The following is a 25,155-nucleotide window of genomic DNA, read 5'->3' as shown; positions in this document are numbered from 1 at the left end:
TCCGTCTTTATGGTAGCATATCCGGTCAGATTGTCAGTTGGGAGAAGTCGATCGTCTATTTTGGCAAATATGTCAGTAATGTGAGAGCATCACGGTTCGCGGGTCTCCTTGGCATCCGTTAGGACTCTCTGCCCTTTAACTGCCTGGGAGTCCCTATTTTAAGAGGCGCTCCACGTACTAGACACTTCGGCAACTTGGTAGACAAATTTCTGACACAATTCTCTCATTGGAAAGGTACATCCTTCTCATTTGCGGGGCGTTTAACTCTAGGCCTCGGTCACGGGATCCATGTTGCACTCATTTTTTATTTACAAATGGCCTGTTGGTATCTTAAAAAGATCAACCGTGCTATCAGAAATTTCCTATGGTCTGGTTCAATTATGGGCAAAAAATCTGTCACGGTGCCTTGGCATATTTGTTGCAACCCGATGGACAAAGGTTGCTTAGGTTTGAAAGACTTTGTAATTTTTAATAAGGCTCTATTGGGTAAGGTCTGCTGGGACTTAATTCAGGGATCGAGCTTCGTGGTTGCTTTTTTACGGACTCCCTTCATGTCTGTTTTGGGCCTCCCAAAGCAATCAATTGCCTCGTCGTCCATTTGGTCGTCATGTAGGAGGGTCTACGATTCACTAAGAGCCTAAACGGGTAGGTGGATTGGTCAATTCTCTCGTCTAAACTTCTGGACAGACTTATGGCTTAAGCCGACAGTAGCGAATCAGTTGGGTTTGCCCGCAACCAAACAGAGGCGTCTTTCTAGTTGCATTGAAAACTTCCTTAATGGCCCCTCTTAGCAGAACATTGACCAATTATCAGCTGATATTCAGGAAAAGGTGATTGCGGTCAAAATAGACCTGGATGTGAATGATGTATGTTTTTGGGAGCCTGATTCAAAAGGGATTTTCTCGGTTAAATCTTTCTACTTATCTCTGCTGAACCTACGTCCTAACGTGCCATGGTATCAGATTGTTTGGGGCTTGCACATCCCACCATCTCACTCGTCTACCTGTTGGCGGGTGATCCTCGGTCGTATTCCTACTCACGACGCCCTTCAACGCCGTGGGATTCACATGGCTTCCTGCTGCGCTTTGTATGGGGCAACCACGGAAACAATTCAACACCTATTTATGGATTGCTTGTTCGCTCGCTCCCTCTGGATGGAAATTGGTATGATCATTGGAACAGGTACAACATTTGCGGCTGATTTTCATACTTTTTTCATGACACTTTGTAACTTTCGCTTTGGGGCACAAGTTACTACCCTTTGGAACTCGGCAATTGTTCCCTGCATTTGGTTAATTTGGAAATCCCGCAATAGTGTAATCTTCGACTCTGAGCTCCCCTCAATCCAAAGTTCTTTGATCGCCTTACAGTTACTGACTCGGGAGTCGAATGGATTGAAAAAAGGCCACTGTTCGTCACCTCACGACATGGATATCATGGGTCGCATGCGTTTAGCTTCGAGACCTCCGTCGGCACCAAATATATCTCGTGTTCACTGGACCAGCCCCCCTAGAGGCTGGCTGAAAGTTAATACCGATGGGTCTGCATTGGGTGCGCCGGGCGCTGCGGGTGCAGGTGGCATTTTTCGCACACACCGTGGGTTCGCCAAAGGTAGTTTTGCTTTCTCCATACAAGTGACTTATGCCTTTATCACTGAAATCCGGGCTGTTATCTTTGCGGTTGATATCGCATGGGAGAAAGGTTGGTGATGCCTTTGGATCGAATCAGACTCGACTCACGTTGTCAGCCTCCTAAAGTCTCGTTCAGGAGCGGTGCCTTGGCCAGTTCGGCAACTATGGTTGAAATGCCTAAATCAATGTTAAATGATGGATATTGCAGTTACACACTTATATCGAGAAGGTAACAGAGTCGCGGATGCTTTAGCTCGGTTCGGTGTCACCTCGCCCGCTATATCTTGGTGGAGCACTGCACCTGCCTTTTGTCAACACCTTATTTTAGATGATATTTGCAATGTTTCTCACTTTCGCTTGTCTTAATTTTGTTTAACTTTCCTTTCTTCCCTCTTGTACATACATTTTTCCTTTATTTAATAGATTCGGGTTTTATCGAGCTTGCGGCTGGGATGCCAACATAGTTGGGATATCAGCCCTGGCTTTGGTATCGTCCCCACTTTTCATTAAAAAAAAAAAACTCTAAACCTTTATTTTAATTATTTTTTGGAATGTATAAAGTCATAAAATATCTTTTTAATTAGATTTTCTTTTGGAATATACATATTAGTTTTCATTTGAAGAATATATTAATTTTTTTGAGCTTTATGTGTAATCATTTATAAAACAAAGTTTCGGCTTTTGATGATTTTAAACTTGTTTTTTTAATAGAAATATTTTCAGTAAATTACACATTAACTTTCAAATGTATCATAAAAGCTACTAAAATTTACATTTTATTATATTTGTGGTTACTAAATTTTAAGTAGTTCATCAAAATGATTATTAACGATCTCAAAATAAAAATATTTAAAGATTAAAGTTGTTCAATGATATTTACCATGAAATTAAAATTTTTCTTTCTAAAAATCCATTTTTTCTTTTAACCAAACAACATCTAAATGACATCAAAATGAAAATTTTCAAAAATTAAAGTTGTTTAGAATATCATTAATTCTTAGAATTTTTCATTTTGAAACCGTCAACGGTCATTTTGAGACGTTGATTGAAGTTTAGTGATCACGAGTGTAACAAAAATGTAAAATTCTATAACTTTTATGTTATATTTTAAAATTCAGTGGACATGATTGTAATTTAACCAAATATTTTCTGACTTTCGGATTTTTAAGGCTCCCCTAAATTTTTTGAATAGTGTCGGAATTTTTGAGGGACTAAAAAAATTTATTTATCCTTAAAAGATTGTAATTCCTGATGTTTTTGAAAAATAATGAATTGTTTTTTTATGGGAATGCTAATATTTTGTTAAATGATAAAATTGCAAGTACAACGTGATAATAGTAAGGAATAAAACCTCACACAAGTATAGGCCTAAGCCTAATATATAATCCACTAAGGTAATGAAAAGACTATGAAAAGCAGAAAGAGCCATTAAAGGTACAACTAAAAACAACAACAACAACAACAGATAGCTCATATATTTCTCGAAGCTCCAAATTCGCGGAAAAGCAGTTGTAGTCCAATCTCCAACATTAGAACCATTCTGAACCTTCGAATCTGAGTCATTTCTTTTGCAATCCCGTAGATCTAGTGATCTACGGATAAAATCTACATTTTCCGCTCTTACTAAATCAGAAGAGGTTACAAATGAAAGGATTAAGAATAGCAAATGCAGTTCAAACAGATCTGGAGATCTGGAAAAATATATGAAATCCACAACTAGACTAAAACTAAATAAACAAAAACTAGGAAAAAATAAATGTGGGAGGAGGAAGAAGGAAGGCAAGCTTTCTTCTTCCTCCTCAAAGATTTATGAACAAAAGATTTACAAAACGTCACCGATTTCACCAAACTCTGTTGTGGATGTAAGACTCTGAATACCAAAATCCAGATCTGTGGTGCGCAACAAGCAAAGAAAGACAAAGAAAGGAGGAAAAGGTAGAGAAGGAAGGAAAAGAAGGGAAGGAAGGGAGTGGAGGGGGTGGGCGGCGGAAACTTAGGAAGAGAAACCTAACGAGAAGGCAGACCTTCTCTCACTTGGTTTTAAAAATACTGCATTGTTAGTTCCAATAGTAATTACATAAAAATTTTAGAAAAATATATAGAAATAAATCGCTGTGATTTGAAAAGTCTTGTGGTTTAAAAATTATATATGCATTGTGATTTGATGGATTTAAAAACATAGTCTCGGGATATCATGGAAAAATTTATAAAGTTATGGGGTGTTTGGTTGCTCTTTTTTATACTCTTGTTGGCATTTTCACTTCAAAATGGAGAGTGTTAGGTGTTTGACTAGTAACCTTCTGTTTGCTTTTGACACCTGAAAATCAACCTTTTACAAAAGCAAAGAATCTCTGCTTTTTGAAAAAGCAGTAAACTACAAATAGTAGGTAAAACAAACAGGTCCTTAGTATCTTTATTTGTTCCAATTCGCTGTCATTTGAGGTAAATTAGCATTACAACAATTTTTGACAGAATGCATGAGTTTGGAAACTGCATGAATAACAGCCTCATGTTTGTAAATTTTTAAATCACAAGACTATTTTTGTAAATCGTTCAAACCATAGGGTGCATTTGTGTACTTTGGCAAAATTTTATTCAATTTTAAGGTAAAAACATTTCAAGTCCTTGAACTATCTTTTTAGTTCGATTTAATCCTTAAGTATATATAAGGATTAAGAATGAGACTATCCACTGCTTTCAAAAAATTATTTTTGAACCTTGAACTTTATGATGGAGTCACTTGAAGTCTAAGATGATAATGGACAAAACAATTCTAGAAAGTCCCTGAAATTTCAAGTTGTTTCAACTAGGTCCTTTAATCATTACAGCAGAATGTAAGTTTCAGTTATTTGTTAACCAGAACTTATTTTAAGAGCTTATGAAGTCATCCAGGACATTTTTTATATTAGAAACACTATTCCTAAGAACTCTGAAACTTTTTATTGTTTTCAGTTTAGTCCGTAAATCTAAAACTGCAATTTTTCGAAAACAAAATCTGAAGACACTTGACATTAAAACATCTTAACAAGTAAACACTTTGTATCTAAACTTTAGCATAAAAACTATCACATACCTTGATTGTTTATCTTAGAAAGTTTTTATCAACAATTCATGTATTAGTTTGGTTTTTTACCTTGCTGCAATTTTAACAGATTTTAAGAAGTGATTTTTCTTAAAACCTATTAAACTTCAACCGGAATTTAACTACTAATCAGGGGCAGAGCCAGCCCAGGGCTTGGGGGCTCCGGTCCTCCGGCCAGGTTCCACCATTGAATAGTAGTATTTCAGTAGTTGGCAGCCCCTTAACAGATGGATTTCGGAAATGTTTTTCAAACTCCAACACTAATCGCAAGGCTAAAATTGGTCCCCTAACATAAACTACTCGCCCTGCCACTACTACTAACCACTCTTAAACATAATGTGATTGGAAGCCGAGCATAAACAGCCTAAACAACATTTCAACATGTAAACATTAACAACCTAAACACATTTCATCATGAACAATATTCACAATTTCATCATGAGCAATATTCATAATCTTTCATAAGGTGTAACTGTTATTAATAACTCATAAACCTTCTTCCCCTTTTTGTAAATCAACCAAAAACAAATTAAAAACACAGTTTTAACTAGAGCATTACACTCTATTTTCATGTCAGAGACATAACTAAAATATTAGTTAATATGTAACGATTCAGTTCGGAGTAGGTGGTACCGAGGTAGAAGGTCTGACCAAAGAGTGAGACGATGGTAGCAGGAATGAACTGAATCCATAGAGATGGCGAGAGAGTGACCAGGCTTTAATAGTAAGTTGGAAATCCAATACATGCAGATGTGTTTGAAAACAGTGAGGCCCAATGTGTTGGGATTTCGGTCAAAGCGGACATATTTACATGGTATTGAGTCAGGTTGTTACCATTGGTATCAAAGCCGACTCTCCACGTACAATATGTGGTTCGTAAGCTAGTGAGCCTGTAACGATCCGGTTCGGAGAGGGTGGCGCTAGGTAGAAAGCGTAAGCATAGAGGGACCCTAAGAGATGGCGATGGATTCATGAATGAAACTGAATCCCATATTGGTGATGGAGAGAGTGAATTGACATTAGTAGTAAGATAAAAATCCAATTAAAATGTGTTAGAAATTTGGACGAAAACAGATCATATCTATGTGGTATTACATATAAGCTCTCTGCTTCTTTAGCATAAAAAAGGACTAGTTCACTTACTAATAAACTAAACACCACTTTTAGCAAAATATATTCATGTACTTATGGCCTGCATGGAGGAATAGGAGGAGGAAGAAGGGCGATATGGCTGAGCTCCTAGCGTATTGTTAGGATGAGCAGTGACACTGCATATGCTGAATTCGGAGTGCCAATTTCCGAAGAGCTTTGAGTAAGATTATCACTAATTTTTTGATAGAATACAAATATATTCCACTACAACAATTTTTTTTATAGAATACATGGGTTTAGAAGTTATACAAACCAGTCATATTTATAAATTTTTAAATCACTAGATTTTTTTTTTTTTTTGTAAATCGATCAAACATAAGATTTATTTACCTACTTTTCCATAAAAATTATTTAATTTTGCCAAACACAAATAAAGAAAACATTTCAAGTCCTTGAACTCTCTTTTTAAGAATGAGACTATCCAGCAGTTTCAAAAATTTATTTTTGAACCTTCAACTTTATGATGGAGTCGCTTAAAGTCTAAGATGATAATGGACAAAAAAGTTCTAGGAAGTCCTTGAACTTACAAGTTGTTCTATCTAGGTCCTTTAATCATTACAGCAAAATGTAAGTTTTTCACGTATTTGTTACCAGAACTTATTTTAAGATCTTATGATCTTACGAAACAATATTCCTAAGAACTCTGAAACCATTTGTTGTTTCCAGTTTAGTCCTTAAATCTAAAACTGCAATTTTTTGAAACAATTTTGGAGTGCCAATTTCTGAAGAGCTTTAAGTAAGGCTGTCAACTTTGCCAATGAGATTTTCAAGTCTGTTAAAGGTTTAAGTGTGGTGTATGAGGATAGAAAGTTCACGGTTTCATCTAAGTTGATATTATTTTCTCTTTTCTTGTTGATAGTTTCATTAAAAGCAGTAAAACCCTCTTTGATAAGCGCTATAAGATAAGTAATTTTGACAGAAAGTCTCTGTAGATCAGTAATGCCAGTTGAAGAAGAGCATCCATCTTGTTGTTTCAGATTCTCAGTGATGTGAGGAATTCTGAGCTGAGCTAGTTGGGTCCCCTCATTGCTTGAGATAAGATAGAAAAGTGGTCAAAGAAGAGCCGGCAACCGGGGGTCACACTCCAATGCTAAGTCAGTGGTGAGAAAATGATACTGTCGAGTATGTAAACTTAGATGAGTAAGTAGAATGAATAGAATACCTTGTCATTACTGTGTACCTTGTATTTACAGGAGATCTACGTTGTACATCCTAAATGTGAGCAGCGACTACAGTCATTTAATGGGGAGGTAAATTACAGTTTCATTGCTCCTGTAATTCTGCTAATCCAGAGTAAGACATAGATCATAATATGTGTGACCTTTAAGATCCTATTTAACTGGCCCATGTGACTCTGACAGTTATACTTGAGGGTTGGATAACTTGTTTTGGCTGCAATATGCAAGTTGGATCTTGGTCCTAAAATCAACCATTAAGTTTATTTGGGAGGTGTGCAACAAAGATGTCCTTTGCCTTGACACTCTTGCTAATAGGCACATCCCTATCCGAAATTTCTACATTTTCAGTGGAAAGGAGGGCAACTCGCTTATCCATATCTTTAAGGAATGTAGTGTGGCTCGGAGAAGGTGGAAAGCTGCCACTCTCTCGATGAAATTGTACAATTTAGGGGGGAATCAATGTGTTTGTTGGGTGGGAAGGGTTCACGAGTTCCTCTCGCGGGATGCGTTCGACTGTTTTTTACGATGTGTTGGGTGTTCTGGTTCGATCACAACCGGTGTTGGCATGACGGGAAGATGATGTCGGATGGGGTGGTCCTATTAGACTATGTATTTAGTTATTATTTATTTGTATCATTCTATTATTTATCTCTAGCCTAGAATATAGGTTCAGTTGTTGACTATAGTTGTTCACTACAGAGTGAACTGTATTCTCTATAAATACTACACTTCATATCAATAACAAACTCACTAAGAATCACATTGTTACATGGTATCAGAGACCCTAACCCTAACCCTCACCTCTCTTTCTTCTTTACCGTCGCCGCCGCCGCGACACCATCTCTAACCGCATCGCCGCCGCCGCCGTTCTTCATTCTGGCCACCTTCCCTTTACCGATTCAGCACAAAATCGCAACCCCCCCCTTATCCTTCCCGTCGACAATAATGAGCACCAACACAGAAAACTCCTCAACCGGTACCCGGCCCAAAACAAATTCGAACATGGACAACACAGACACAAATCCAAATCACCATCCGTCCCTCACCGTCTCCAATATATCTACCTTCATCAAAATAATCCTCGACATAGAAAAATGGCATTATCCTACTTGGGCTGCTCTGTTCAAGCTCCATGCCACAGCATTATAGGTCCTGGATCATATATTTCCTCCATCACCCACAAACCCTTCCGCCAATACTCTCCAACAATCCAACCCCAATCTCTGGTCTCGCATTGATGCCATTGTTCTTCAATGGATCTATAGCACCATCTCCCTCGACCTTCTCCATACTATTATTGAAGCTAACTCCACAGCTGCCAGGGCCTGGAGTCGTCTACAGGAAATCTTTTCAGACAACAAGAATTCCCGAGCTCTCTTTCTCCAGCAAGAATTCTCCAAAACCAAACTTAGTGACTATTCTGACATCTCAACCTATTGTCAGCATCTCAAATCTTTGTCTGATCAATTGTCAAATGTGGATTGTCCGATTACTAATGATCAGATGGTGTTACAACTTATATCCGGTCTGACTGAGGCTTATGATATCGTTGGTACTCAAATTAGACATGGGGATCCACTTCCATCCTTTCAGAGAGCCCGATCCATGCTGATTCTGGAAGAAACAGCTCGTGCCCGCAAGAATCCTCCTCAATCTGAACCAGTTGCATTGACTGTGTCGTCCGCTAAAGCTACGGTTGTGCCGTCGCACCACTCACCGCGACCCGCGTATTATCGCGGCTCCTCCTCCTACCGCGGCGGCAGACACGGTGGTCGCTCAAATCGCGACAGAGGCGGTCGACACCACTACTGGTCGTCTCAGCCACCGCACTATCACCCTGCTGCCCTTCCTCCTTGGGGATATACCCACCCATGGGCACCACCGCAACAATGGGCTACTCCTCCATGCCCTTACCCTACTTCAGGCAGGCAGCCGTCACAATCTGGTATTTTAGGACCTCGTCCTCACATGCAGCAAGCACACCTTCATATGGAATCACCATCGTATGTGCCTACCGATATTGCAGAAGCTATGCACACCATGACACTTGCTCCACCTCCTGATCAATGGCACATGGACACAGGAGCTACTTCACACATGACAACTGACAAAGGTACACTCACCTCTTATTTCAATTCGAACCTCAATGAAAATATAATTATTGGTAATGGTCATTGTATGCCTATTTGTGGATCTGGTAATGCATATCTAGATTCTAATCATCACCGTTTAAAGTTAACCAATGTTTTGCATGCAACTCATCTTATCAAAAATCTCATTTCTGTCCGTCAATTTACTAAAGATAACCAAGTTTCTATGGAATTTGATCCTTTGGGTTTTTCTGTGAAGGATTTACGGACGGGCACTATTATCATGAGACGTAAGAGTTCCGACGCCCTATATCCAGTCACCTCTAGCTCCCACAATTTCGCGTCATCTCATTCTGCCTTTACTGCTTTGTCTTCCGCCGTTTGGCATAATAGATTAGGACATCCAGGGCTTCCTGTTTTGAACGCCCTGCTCAATAAAAAGTTGGTTTCTTGTAATAAAGTTAAGGATGCTTCTGTTTGTTCTTCATGTATTAATGGAAAACAAGTAGAATTACCTTTTCAGTCCTCCAACAATTTTGCTTGTATGCCTTTCGATTTAATTCATAGTGATATTTGGACTTCACCCATTCTTAGCTCGGGTGGCCATCGGTTTTATGTACTGTTTTTAGATTCGTACACCAATTTTCTTTGGACATTTCCGTTAGCCCACAAATCTCAAGTCTATTCCGCTTTTCTTATTTTTCGGTCATATGTTCGAACTCAATTTGAAAGAGAAATTAAGGTTTTTCAGTGTGACAATGGGGGTGAATTCAATAACAATTCCTTTAAACAATTTTGTCAAACAAACGGAATGCAATTTCGGTTCTCTTGTCCGTATACCTCACCTCAAAATGGGAAATCAGAACGCACCATTAATAATCTGATTAGAACAGTAATGCATCATGCCTCTATTCCTCTTAAATTCTGGCAACATGCTCTCGAATTAGCAACTTATCTCCTAAATATATATCCTCATAAGGTTCTAGGATACCAATCACCCACCAAAATTTTGTATAAACAGGAACCCACCTATTCCCACTTGCGTGTCTTCGGATGCCTTTGCTTCCCTCTAATTCCATCCCAAACACGAAATAAGCTCGAGTCTCACTCTTCTCCATGTGTTTTCTTAGGTTATCCATCTAATCATAGATGATATAAATGTCTGGACATGTCTAGAAATAAGATAATCATATCCCGTCATGTCATTTTTGACGAATCGACCCTTCCATTTTCAACCGTGCCTCTTAATTGCGCATCTCCCTCACAAACTTCTGTCGAGTCGGACAGCACCTTCCTACATGCTGTCCAATTTCGAACTCACACTCCCCGTCACAATTCCGTCCATCCCGAGTCTGTCGCGTCCCCCATTTCTGTTGCGTCTGTATCGTCCGCGTCACCCGTCACTCCCTCCATTCCAACCGAGTCGCCCGCATTGTCTAACCCCAAATCCAGTCGTGTCAGTTCGTCCGTGTCGTCTGCTGTCCCGTCAAGTCCAAACAGGTTGTCCGAGTCATCTCCCGTCTCGTCATCTAATCGCAGTCCATCCGCCTCCTCGTCTGCGCGCACAGCGCAAACGCAGTCCTCCGAGCCTGTCTCGTCTTCCATCTCCTCCTTTAATACATCACAAACTCCTTCTGATACTTCTGCCTCTTCTCCTCAATTACAAGTTCTTAGCACTCACAAAATGACCATGAGAGCTCAACATGGCATCCATAAACCTCGTCGAATGCTAAATCTATCCGCCTTAACAAAACCTACCATATCTCCGCTTCCAAAAACACCCTCTCTTGCATTAAGTGATCCAAACTGGATACAAGCCATGACTGATGAATTTGAGGCTCTTATTACAAATAAGACGTGGGTACTTGTACCCCGTCCAAAATGTGCTAATATTATTCGTAGTTGGTGGATTTTCAGGCACAAAACAAAGTCGGATGGTTCCTTTGAGCGATATAAAGCAAGATTGGTTGGGAATGGTTCCGGACAGTTGACAGGAGTTGATTGTGGTGAAACATTTAGCCCTGTGGTTAAACCAGCCACTATTCATGCTATCCTCAGCATATCACTGTCTAAAAATTGGAAAATTCGGCAATTAGACGTCAAAAATGCCTTCCTGCATGGGGATCTTACTGAAACCGTTTACATGCATCAGCCACTGGGGTTCCAGGATTCCAGGTATCCTGATCATGTATGTCTGCTACAGAAATCATTATACGGTCTCAAGCAGGCACCTCGGGCCTGGTATCAGCGGTTTGCTAATTTTGTCATTCAAATCGGTTTCTCCAATAACATCTCTGACAGCTCATTATTTATCTACAGACAAGGCTCTGACACGGCATACATCCTTCTGTATGTCGACGATATAGTGCTAATCACCTCTTCTGACACACTTCAGGCTTCAGTAATGTCATAATTGAGCTCCGAATTTGCAATGAAAGATTTGGGCCCTCTGCACTATTTTTTGGGCATATCAGTGACTCACTCTCCTGGCTCTCTCTTCCTATCTCAGCGGAAGTATGCTTCTAAAATAATTGCAAAAGCCGGACTCAGCTCGTGCAATTCGGCTACCACTCCGGTTGACACCAAACAAAAGCTCAGTATCTCTTCTGGTTCTGCTTACCATGACCCCACCGAATACAGACGATTGGCTGGTGCTCTTCAATATCTCACCCTTACCCGACCCGATATTTCATACGCAGTTCAACAGATATGCTTGTTCATGCACAACCCAAAAACTACACACATGTCTGCTCTTAAACGCATCCTGAGGTATGTTCAGGGCACTCTTGACTTTGGCCTCACACTGTTAGCATCTTCTCCCAGTCAATTGATCTCCTACACGGATGCCAATTGGGCAGACTGTCCCGACACTCGTCGATCAACATCAGGCTACTGTGTATTCATAGGGGACAATCTAATCTCTTGGTTCGTAAAACGACAGCCAACACTGTCCCGATCCAGCACAGAGGCCGAATATCGCGGCGTTGCCAATGTCGTGTCTGAGACATGCTGGAAACGCAATCTGCTTTTAGAACTTGGCTGTCCGATTCAGAAATCTTCAATAGTGTACTGTGACAATATCAGCGCCGTGTATCTCACAGGCAACCCGGTTCAGCATCACTGCACTAAGCATGTGGAAATGGATATTCACTTTGTCCGAGAACGCGTTGCAAAAGGAGAAGTCCGTGTCCTTCACGTGTCATCTCGCTATCAAATCGCTGACATCTTCACCAAAGGTCTTCCGTCAACACTATTTGAAGATTTTCGCAATAGTCTCAATGTTCGCCCTCCGAACCTTTCGACTACGGGGGTGTATTAGACTATGTATTTAGTTATTATTTATCTGTATCATTTTGTTATTTATCTCTAGCCTAGAATATAGGTTCAGTTGTTGACTATAGTTGTTCACTACGGAGTGAACTGTATTCTGTATAAATACTACACTTCATATCAATAACAAACTCACTGAGAATCACATTGTTACAAGTCCTACATGTTGCTCTAAATGCACTATATTAGCGTAATACCACTGCTATAGCTAGTCGGGCTTATGAGAAGCCTCCTTGGACTCCAACGCTGATTGATAGTGTAAAACTCAACTGTGATGCAGCTTTTCTGGATAGCGGGTTTTGGTACGATGCGGGCTTTATATCTACCACTATAAGAAAAAACGTCATCACCGACGGCATCAATCCGTCGGTGAGGGGCTAATTTGCGTCGGTGATCGCATTCACAGACGGAATTCCGACAGATTCATCTGTCTCGGCGTTGACCTCGTAGGTAAGCAGCTGCGAGAAATTTTTACCGACAAAAAAAAATTCACCGATACAAATTATAGTCGGCGTTTTGTGTCGGACGTTCCGTCTAATTTTAGTAGGTGACTTGCTTCGGAGATTCCGACAATATTATCGACCCACGTGCATCAGTGATCTATTTTTTTGAAATATTTATTTAAATCATTTACCGACGGATAATGCGTCGAGAATTGTAAATCATTTTAAATTAATTTTTGTATTTCTTTTAATCACTTTATTTGGATTGAAGGAAACTCATATATATATATGGGAGGGATCAAGTGAGAACCCTCCCTTAGGTGAGGACACTTTGTTATGTGAGAACAATATGAAACGGCGTAGTTTTGATACCTTTAATTAAAGATTAAATAAGAAAATCAGGGTGGAGGGATTCGAACCTGGGTCTAGGGCATAGGAAGAGTATAGCGCGCACCATATACTGCTGAGCCACTTACTTTAGTTTTTTTTTTAAAGCACTTACTTTAGTTTGTTTATTATATAATTCTTTTATTTATATATTATTAAGTACCTCTGATTTTTAAAAAAAATCCAATACTATATTTTTTAAATAAAAATACAATTGCTTTAGTTTGTTCATTATACAATTCTTTTATTTATATATTATTAATTTCCTCTGATGCTAAAAAAAAATATAATACTATATTTTTTAAATAAAAATATGTTTGCTTTAGTTTGTTCATTATACAATTCTTATTTATATATTATTAAGTGCATCTGATGCTAAAACTATATTTTTTAAATAAAAACATATTATATATTTTAATAAAATTTCATATTAATATTTTATTTATATAAGAAAATATATTTTTTAAAACATACGTTAGAACATATATTTTAACTTTTAAAACACGAACTATAAAGTTTAGAACATACGACATATTTTTTAGAACATATGTTATGTTTTTTAGAACATGCGTTATGTTTTTTCGAACATGAGTAATAAATTATATTATAGAACAAATGCAAAAATGATCTAGATATCTACTGATTTTTTAGAACATTATACTTAATTTTTAGAACACAAACTATAAACTTTAGAACATACGTTATGTTTTTTAGAACATACGTTGTGTTATTTAGAATATGAATTATAAATTATATTATAGAACAAATGCAAAAATAGTCCATATAATATTTTTTAAATAAAAATATATTATATATTTTAATAAAATTTCATATTAATATTTTATTTATATAAGAAAATATATTTTTTAAAATATACGTTAGAACATATATTTTAACTTTTAAAACACGAACTATGAAGTTTAGAACACACGACATATTTTTTAGAACATACATTATGTTTTTTAGAACATGTGTTATGTTTTTTAGAACATTAGTTATAAATTATATTATAGAACAAATACAAAAATGATCCAGATATCTACTGATTTTTTTAGAACATTAGACTTAACTTTTAGAACACAAACTATAAACTTTAGAACATACGTTATGTTATTTAGAACATAAGTTATGTTATTTAGAATATGAGTTATAAATTATATTATAGTACAAATGAAAAAATGGTTCATATATTTACTGATTATTTTAAAACAATATGCTTAATTTTTAGAACATCGTCCTTAACATTTTAAAACATAAATTGCAAAAATATAGAGAAATTAAATAAATAAGAAATTGGAGCATGTTCTTGGATTTATTTTTCTATTAATAATTCATTATTATGCACATTTAATCGATATTAATAAGTGTATGCGTCAAATAAGTGTAGATGAGAAGTCTGTGTGGGAATCCCACCAACAACATTCCATGTTTTATTTAATTTTTATACTCAAAACGGCGTAGTTTTGAGTGTTCTCACCATAAGAATCAATAAAAACCAATAAAAACCACTAAATGCTGCTAGTGGGGGTCGAACTTAGCACCTCTCATCTACACTCTACCTTACATACCACTGAGACAATTGCTTCTCCTATGCAATATATCACGCGCTACTTAATATACTATTATGCTAGTAGCTTCTATTGTTTAATATCTGACGAATTCACTTATTAATATCGATTAAATATGCATAATTGCCTCAAAAAAAATATGCATAATAATGAATTATTAATAGAAAAAAAAGAAATGTGCATAATAATGAATTATTAATAGAAACAAAAAGAAATGTGCATAATAATGAATTATTAATAGAAAAAAATGCAAGAACATGCTCTAATTTCTTATTTATTTAATTCCTTTATATTTTTATAATTTATGTTATATAAGAAAATATATTTTTTTAAAACATATATTAGAACATATATTTTAACTTTTAAAACACGAATTATGAAGTTTAGAACGTACGACATATTTTTTAGAACATACGTTATGTTTTTTAGAACATGTGTTATGTTTTTTCGAACATGAGTTATAAATTATATTATAGAACAAATGAAAAAACGATCCAGATATCTATTGATTTTTTTAGAACATTATACTTAATTTTTGGAACACAAACTATATATTTTTTAAAACATATGTTAGAATATATATTTTAACTTTTAAAACACGAACTATGAAGTTTGGAACGTACGACATATTTTTTAGAACATACATTATATTTTTTAGAACATGTGTTATGTTTTTTCGAACATGAGTTACAAATTATATTATAGAACAAATGAAAAAACGATCCAGATATCTACTGATTTAAAAAAAAAATTATACTTAATTTTTGAAACACAAACTATAAGCTTTAGAACATATGTTATGTTTTTTAGAACATACGTTATGTTATTTAGAATGTGAGTTTTTTTTTGAACAAAAAAAATGGTCCATATATTTACTATTTTTTTAAAACATTATCTTAATTTTTAGAACACAAATTATAAAGTTTAGAACATATGTAACAATATTTAGAATATCGTCCTTAACATTTTAAAACATAAATTATAAAAATATAGAGGAATTAAATAAATAAGAAATTAGAGCATGTTCTTGGATTTTTTTTTCTATTAATAATTCATTATTATGCACATTTATTTTTTTCTATTAATAATTCATTACTATGCATATTTAATCGATATTAATAAGTGCATGCATCAAATATTAAACAATAGAAGCTAAAAGGACACTGGTATATTAAGCAGCGCGCGACATAAAATACTAGAAAAGCAATTGGCTTAGCAGTAAGCAATGTGGAGTGTAAATGAAGAGGCCATGGTTCGAACCCCACATGCTGCAACGTTTTTTTTTAAATTTTCCTACTCAAAACGACGTAGTTTTGAGTGTTCTCACCATAAGGAAGTGTCCTCACCTAAAAAAGAGTTCTCACAAGAGCCATCTTCTATATATATATATATATATATATATATATAAAAACTAAAACACAAATCAAAAGAACATAGCACATCCAAAGAAGATATTGAAGCAATCACCATTAACATATGCACATTCAAAAGAAATACAATACTTAATTTTGACGTAGCTCTTCTCATTTTTACCAAAACCTAGATGAACAGAAATCAACATGCTAAGGTTTGAAAGAAGAATTCTGCCTTTGTCAATTAGAAGATGTTGGTTGAATGCAAGTAAAGTTAATATCACCAAACAACACCTAAGGTGCATCATTAGTTGCTCACGCATTGTCCTAATATCTGCAACCCTAGTAGCAGAAACATCATGTAAAGCAGAGAATAACTCCTCAAATCGTTGGTCAAGTTCTTTAAACTCTTCTAGCTCTATGTTGATATGCGGTGCATGCCCTATTGGCCCTTGTTGGCCAGTTCTACAAGCTAAGTTGCTGGCAATTCTAAATGGCTGCCGCTAAAAGTTGTGGCTTTGACAGTGTGGTTGTCTCTACAGATTGTACTCGATCCATTAATGATATTCAAAGGGGAATTAAATTTTACCATTAGGGATTGCATAGTTCAAAAGGCGAAAATGGAAGTTGCTAATTTTCTAGATTTGAAGTTTGTCTTTAAAGGAAGCTCTAGTAACTTCCAGTATATGATTCAACAAAATGGAGCTTGTCCATTCCCTCTATTTAAGAAGTGCTTCTACTGTGGTACAAGACCAAAATCTAGATAAAAAAATTTAAAAATTTTTTTAACGGATAGAATTTTGTAATTAGGTTATTTTGAAAGATCATTGATTCAACATTTTATACTTTATTGTTGAATCATATTCTTCAAATCAACATTATTTTAAATACAAAATAATAATAAAAAAAATACAAATAAAATACATCACATATTTTTAACGGATTTGATGTTCACATATAATTATTTTTAGTTAAAAAGATTTGCGTCCGTAATTGTAATTGTTCGAAAGCTTATACAAAATTTAAAGGATGAATGCATAAAAAAATAAAATAAGTGAAGAGTCCTAGTTGTTGCCACATAAGGAAAAGGAAAAGGAAAACCAGCAACTGCCAAAACCGTTAAGTTTCGCGGGGAGGTGTAGCATATAAATAGCCGAGCCACAGAATATTCGTGCTGCACGTTTGCTCTACGCGACTCGAGTCACTCTTTTGTCCTCAATTTCCTTGCTACTACATACACAGACTTTCCAATGGACTCTCCTAATCTCCCTGAAAACGGCGTCGCCCAAAACGGCATTATGCCCAATGCTACATCGCCGCCTAATCACGACTCCGGTCTTAGATCTGCTCTGATTTTTCTCGGTACCGGATGCTCCAGCGCTGTCCCCAATGCAATGTGCTTGATCCAACCCTCCGATCCGCCCTGCCATGTTTGCTCCCAGTCCCTCTCCCTCCCTCCCGAGAAAAACCCTAATTACAGGTTCAATTTCTTATTTTGATTTCGAATAAGATCTTCATTGTTTCAAAGATTTTATTTTTGTTTCTGTTTGCTATAAACAAATAAAATACCTGTATGCGTACAGGTGCAATACATCTCTGCTTATAGATTACTTCCAGAGTGATGGAAAACACAACTATATATTGATTGATGTTGGGAAGACGTTCAGGGAACAAGTGCTTAGGTGGTTTACTTTTCACAAGATTCCCTGTGTTGATTCTGTGAGTGATCTTTTGTCTTAATCGTTCTCTTATTAATTATACGGACCTCTTCTAGAACTTTCCCCCGTTAACTTTTCCAATCAAAAGTTCCTGTGAAAGCATTTTTTTCTCATAAAATAAAACGTAAAGCTTTTTTAGGACTTGGTTTGATTTTTGATAAGATATGTCATTAGTGTGTTAGGTCTGATTATATGAACAGACTGAGTATGAGTTCAAGTGAAGGGAGATCATAAGACTGATGACAATGTGAAAGAATTCCTTTAGGAAGGAACATGAATGGAACTAGAGACCAGTTCTAGAACACATTCTGCATCTCTTTTCCAAATCTGAATGCAGTTAAAATGTCAAATGCTGTGTGCACTGCTGCTAGATAGTTGATAATTTCCACAGATCTGATTAACAATAACTCCTAATATTTCAAATAGTGTGTTTTACTGTTTCCTATCAACCTTTGCAAGTATTATTCACTCTGTATTCTAATGAATAATAGATGTGTTTAGTTGAATACTTTTTGAACAATCAAAGGTTTGGAGGTGTTGTTTTTAATAGCCAATATGCCAAATCCATCTGTCGAGTGCTCAAGATTGATAGATGGTATGGAATTATCCTCACTTTAAGGATTGAAGTTCTTTGATGATACTTCTCTTAGGTTGGAAGGGAGAATTATAAAGGAATATTTAGATAAGAAAAGTCGCTGAAAGTGATCCTAATTATCTGAAAGTGATCCCAAAAGATGTTTGAGCAGGTGAATCTTGTGATGTGTTTGACCAGACTGCTGCTTTCCATCACCATTAGTCATAATAAGTTTTATTTCAGAATATAAAGTTAAGATATAGAGTGTTACCAACTCACTTGAAATCTTATAATGTCAAACAGGATTTGATTTTTTTGACTTGCCTTGCATTGATGGGCATGCCTTGTATTCTTGAACTTATTATTAATTCTTATGCCTTGCCCTAATTTTTGAATGAACTGCAGATTATTTTGACTCACGAACATGCTGATGCAGTTCTCGGTCTTGATGATATACGTGCTGTGCAACCTTTTAGTCCTACAAATGATATTGACCCAACAGCCATTTACCTAAGTCAGTCAGCCATGGATAGGTACCTTCATGCTTTTCTATTCAGCCGTACACATGCGGCTTTTTAATAAAATGCAGATTATCTATTCTTTTTTTGTTGTCAGACTCAAAGACCAATAACTATGCAATCATATTTCAAGTTTATCAGCAAATTAAACTGAAACCTTTAAAAGCTTTGCCATCACTTTTTGTTTTACTTTCTTCATTTGACTGTCTTTATGGCCACCATAAATGAATGACTTTCTCATTTGAGTATGAGCTTATAAATACTGCTAAATTAGTTGATTTATCTATAATTATTTGATTTTTCAAGTGTTTCAAAATGATGTGTCATGTGAACTTCCTGTGTGCATTTCTGTTTTCTTTATCTTTTTGTGTGCTGATCTGAATTGTAAAATTACTTTGATATATCACCAGCATTGCTGTGAAATTTCCTTATCTCATGAAGAAAAAATTAAGGGAAGGTCAAGAAGTAAGACGAGTAGCACAGCTGGACTGGCAGATAATTGAGGAAGATTGTCAAAGTCCATTTGTTGCTTCAGGCGTAAAATTTGTGCCTTTGCCAGTTACTTGTTCTGGACCCTTCTTAAATGATATGCCATATATCTATATGTTCCTGTTTCTGATACACTACTATATGTTTGTTTCTTATTGTAGGTGATGCACGGAGAAGACTATGTTTGCTTGGGCTATCTCTTTGGTGAAAAGAGTAGAGTGGCCTACATATCGGATGTTTCACGCTTCCCTGCAAGTACAGAATATGGTGAGTCTTTTCCGTATTTTGCACCAACTCATTTGTTATGAGGATTTTGATTATGCGATAAAAAATAGATTGGCTTACTTTACTGGTAGAAAAAAGATTTGCCACTTTTCTGGGATATGTTACAGTGGATGTTTTTTTTCTCTTTGTGTTTATGGCATTGACAATGTAAATAACTTTTTAAATTACTGAATCTTTATTTTACAGTAATATCAAAATCTGGGGCAGGCCAGTTGGATCTTCTTATCTTGGACACTTTGTACAAGGTAAGTCACTTTATGTTCTTTTCTTCTTGATCACCTGCCAGTAGTTTCTATCTAAAGGATACTGAATATCATGGTGCTTATAGAAGTTGCTATTTCCTAACTTACACATTTGAATGTATTATTACAAAAAAGATTCAGAATCTGCATACTAAGGGCTCTATTTGGATAGTGAGAGTTTGAAATGATGAAGGATTTTGAAATTGCATATTAAGTGAAAAATAATAGACCATCTCTATGATGTCAAACTGAAATCCTTTTCACCGAACATCTATCTGTAATTAAAGTTAATTTCTAGGAAAAGAAAGTATGTATTAGTTGTTGAATCATATTGAAATTTAATTGATTTAAATGAGCAAAATTGTGTAATATTTTACATAATTCAAATAATCGAAACTATAATGTTGTAAATAATTTAAATGACACGATAATTTAATTTAGTGTTGGAAGGAGATAATGTTAATGTTGCTCATCGATTCAATTTTTTTTTTTTTATTATTATTGCAATTATATGGTTGTATATGAAGTGAATTTGCAAGGGGAATAGAAAACAGTGTTTGAAGTAGAAAAAAAGAACAAACTCTGTAAAAGTATTAAGATTGAAAAGTTGGAAGAAAAGAAAGTAGTCTTCCCGTAGGACCAGAGGACCCAATATTTAGAACTTTTGCGAGGACTTGATTTGTAAAGAAAAGAGAAATGGTAAAAATCTATATCTTTATGGATTTTGAAAGTAATTATCACCAACAAATTACAAGCTTGTGTTCCTAACATCATGAATACCTTTTAGGATCTTAAAAGTAATTATCACCAACTTACAAGCCTGTCTTGTGAATATTATTGCAAAATCTATTTAGTAATGTGCTTCTTTGGCAATAAAATAAATTGGACTTGTAATGCTTACTACAAGAAAATTCTATCTGAAACTAGCCTAAATTATATTGACATTCAAGCTCAGTACCTTTTCATGCACCCTCTTCTATCAATCCTTGTAAGTCTGGTAATATGGGCTAGGATATTCATCATCAGTCACTAACACATACTTTATTTTGCGTGATCATTTAATTATGTGGGTGTTGACCACAACAAAAATTGTAGAGGCATGTTCTGTCCTCCTTGTGTCATAGATAGCGGCATGTTTTGCAATATTCTGCCTCTATTTTGCTTTATTTCTTCTGATAATGGAAACAATACCAATGATGTCCGTTTTGCTGTCTCCCTGTAGAATGGTTCCCATAATACACACTTCTGCTTTCCTCAGGTTTGCTACTTGTTCTCTGTTCTCTGTCAATCTCTTTTTGTATTTACTGTCACTCATACTAACTTGTATACAGACCCTTGAAGCTGTGAAGAGATTATGCCCGAAAAAAGCCCTTCTAATTGGGATGACTCATGAGTTTGATCATAACAAGGACAATGATTTCCTGAGGGAATGGTCTGAAAGGTACTTATGCTGGAAAACCACATTCCATACATCATCTGCATTTTGAATCATAGCTGACACGGTTTGGTTGTTAACTTTAGCAATAGATCTTAACATTGTTATAACTTAGTAAAAGTTAGATTTATGCTCTAGCTTATTTTTATTCTTCTTTTTCAACATGAATCTAAGAGGAAGAAGCTGAATCTTTGTTGTTGTTGCATGTAGGGAAGGAATACCGGTGCAACTTGCGCATGATGGTATGAGAGTTCCTATAGACTTGTGATAAGGTAAAGTACTGTCCTAAGCATTTAAGCATGTGGATTGATGATAATTTAAGGAATTTCTTATATATATATATATATGAACATCCTAATTCCCACTTTGCCTCTTTTATCTTAGTGTATGTATGTACGTATGTGTTTGCATACGCATGTGTTGGTGGAACTCATGTTACCCTTAAATGCATTATTAGGTGTCCTTTACATGTTAAAAACTTAGAGACTTCGTAAATGAAATATAGTTGTCTAATCGTAGCCATGAATCTTTAAGAAAACTTCATAAGAATAAAACTAAAACATCCAGTGCGTGAATAACGATCCTCCACATGTAATGCCTTGAAAAATATGAATCATTTTGTTATGATGAAAATATTGAACTGAAAGATCCGTCCCTACCTTTTGGTGTCTGAACCATACTATAATAATAGCAGTAGTATGAGAGGAAGATTTTAATGTAAACTCTATAGAATGTTATAAATAAGTGATTTGGAGGCTTACGGAAAATGATGGAGACATATCCCTGTTCCCATTTTGAGAAGGCTAGTGTGAAGGAATGAGGTGTATGTGGTAACCCATGAATGGTTGGTGATGAGAAATAGGTTTTTATCTAATTAGAGGTAAAATATAGCAGGTTTTGTCATGTGTATTAATAGTCCAGGTGCAGAAAGCATAAGTTTTGAAGTTGAATTTGGTTGTCTTTTTTGAAACTTTACGTGGGTTATATATGCAGGTTGAGACATGAGGCATCAATCATAACAAGATACAGATACTACATGATTTCCATCCAATTCTGATGGGAAGGATGAACAAAGTCAAATTATTTATACATTTAGAAGTAAAATGAATCTAATGCTTTTTTTTGGGGGGGAATAAACAGGAAGTAAAATTAGATATTGAAATTGTAACGCCATCCTTTATTTGTTTGGTTGGATAGTTAGGAATAGCAAATTCATTGTAGAAATATTAATATTTAATTATTGTTGGGAATTTTAGAATCTGGAAAATTTGTGCATCTGGAATCACATGATATTGTTATTAATCTCCTACTTGCAATTACAAATAGTTGCAGTTTTCTTCCTTAAGAGATTGGCTTGATTGTTTGAATTATTGAAGGTCTTCCGTTATTGTGGACGTATAGTATGGAGTGGTGTGTGGCATTTGATATCTTTGACCGACACAAGACTTGGTTAAATCACGTTGTTGGACATCTGATCCACCCCACCCACCCCATACTAAATCACGTATAGTATGGAGTGGTGTGTGGCATTTCATAGTCTACAACACGCTTTACCACAATGTCAAAATTCAATAGACCATCTTCTACTTCTCTTTCATAGTCTCAACCTCGAACTACATATTTATCACTTTTTTTTTTTTTTTTTAATTTCTTTCAAATTTCAATGAAAACACATCATGTTATATTAACAACAAAAACCAAAATCAAACATAATATCAAAATCACACATCTTTAATGGTTGGCGGAACTAGGAATTCATATCCAGGAGCTAATTTTAGTCTTGTGGTTAGCGATAACTTTTCAAAGTCCAGTCCGTTAGGATTTGTCAAAACAAAATTAGTTTTCAGCACATTAAAATTTCGCCGTTTTGATATTTTAGCTAAAAAGTTCAAAATGTTTAACTTGAAAAGATTAGACATATTTAATTTTCTATAAATTTTAATGCTATTTTTTTAAAGAATCTTAACATTTTTACATTCTTTTTTAGTTTTAGTTATAATTTTTTTTATAATTTTCAAAAATTAAAGTTTAATTCAAAAAATTAAGTTATTTGAGTTTTAAAAATAAAAAATTGATTTAAAAGAAAGATATGGTAAAAATAAGCTTAAAAGTGTTATTAACCCACAACTCTTAAAAAAATTGGTTTAATATGTTAGGTGTTCTCGGAAGTTGCTTAAAGTGAAATAATATTGACTCTTTGAACTTGCTTATAATGATTTATTGATCGCATTCAATTTTTCCATATCTAAATCCCTTTAGATTAGAGGCTCTACCATAGTTTTTTTTATTTAAAATTTAAAATTTAAATTTTTTTTTTTGGTAAGAAGGGAAGAAAAAAAAAAAAACAAACAAAAACCTAACCCGGGATCAGTCTAGGAAGACTGACCCCAATCCTATCCTCAAGAAGAGAAGGTAACAGAAAAGAAGGAGGAACGGAAAGGGTAGAAACACCTAACATCCCCCCATGCCCAGCAGCTGCCAAGCGATCCGCCACGCGGTTTTGCTCCCTATAAATATGGGAGAAGGTAAGAGAATCGAAGGCAGGACGAAGCCTCAAGATGGGTTTAATGAGATTCTGACTCTTAAGACAAACAGCCTGTTTATCCAAAATCCTGTTGATAGCCTCCAAATTGTCAGACTCCACCGAAAGTCTTTTAACACCCATGCGAATAGCGAGTTTAATGCCAGACAAGATCCCCCAGAGCTCCGCAGTAAAGGAGGAGCCCGTACCTAAGTTATGGGTAAACCCAGCCAGCCAGGCGCCACCAGCATCCCGAAGAACTCCACCAGCAGCAATTCTGCCATTACTAAAGCAGGAGCCATCCGTATTCAACTTGACAACCCCTTCCCTGGGCTTCCTCCAACCAACTAACTGGACCTCTTTAACCGGGGAGGGGTGAACCAGGGGTTCTCCTTCAAAACTCTTTGTAATAACAGAGAGTTTTTTCGAGAAGTAAAACCGGAGGTCAGGAATAAAGACAGTCTTCTCAGCAAATAACTCTTCATTCCTCCATTTCCACATTTGGTGACAAATAATAGCGAAGAGAATAGCCCCGTGCTCCATACTGGCCAACAAATTCCCATTAACGCCTTCAGAGAACCAGTCAATATCAGAGAACCCCATAAAAGAAGGAAGGATGTGGTGAGGAAGGACCCCTTTCCAAACCTTTCTACTATTCGGGCAATCCCTCAAAGCATGGCACAAGGTTTCCACATGGCCGCTACATCTGCTACAGGCACCAGATACAGCCAAGTGCCTTCTGTGTCTATCTGCATTCGTGAGGAGCCTGTCTTTGACTCCCAACCATATGAAACTCCTAATGCGGTAGGGGACTTTGAGGGCCCAAATGGACTTCCAAATTTCCAAGGGAGGATCAGCCCTATTAGGGGTAAAAGCTTCATAGGCCGATTTGCAAGAATAAGAACCATTATTAGTCAAGGCCCAGCAGTGTCTGTCCTTATCCTCCTCCTGATTACTAATCTTCACACCTCTAATATTAAGGAGGGTCTCCAGGCTAAGAAATGAGTCGAACTTAGACCAGATCCAGTCTCCCTCCGAGTCCACCACATCAGCAATTCTCCAGGAGAGGAGATCATTCGGCGAAGGGGCGATGCACACCTCAATCAACGGTTTGTCACCAATCCAGGTGTCATACCAGAAACTAATGGATCTCCCATTAC

At 36.1% G+C, this 25,155-nt stretch overlaps 1 protein-coding gene across 1 annotated transcript; it reads left to right on the top strand.

Moving 5' to 3' along the window:
• Nucleotides 1-17,359: 17,359 nt before the first annotated feature.
• On the top strand, nucleotides 17,360-22,819 carry LOC136234230 (putative hydrolase C777.06c). Its single transcript, XM_066024023.1, has 10 exons — nucleotides 17,360-17,693; nucleotides 17,797-17,932; nucleotides 18,911-19,038; nucleotides 19,434-19,581; nucleotides 19,674-19,779; nucleotides 19,984-20,042; nucleotides 21,262-21,297; nucleotides 21,371-21,480; nucleotides 21,685-21,746; nucleotides 22,468-22,819. Exons 1-9 carry the CDS (start codon nucleotides 17,464-17,466, stop codon nucleotides 21,740-21,742), a joined length of 1,011 nt encoding a protein of 336 aa, XP_065880095.1. The 5' UTR covers nucleotides 17,360-17,463; the 3' UTR covers nucleotides 21,743-21,746; nucleotides 22,468-22,819.
• The last annotated feature ends 2,336 nt before the right edge of the window (nucleotides 22,820-25,155 follow it).

Source organism: Euphorbia lathyris, chromosome 6 (genome assembly GCF_963576675.1).
Source record: "Euphorbia lathyris chromosome 6, ddEupLath1.1, whole genome shotgun sequence".
NCBI lineage: Eukaryota > Viridiplantae > Streptophyta > Magnoliopsida > Malpighiales > Euphorbiaceae > Euphorbia > Euphorbia lathyris.
This window is presented reverse-complemented; position numbering and strand designations above follow the sequence as displayed.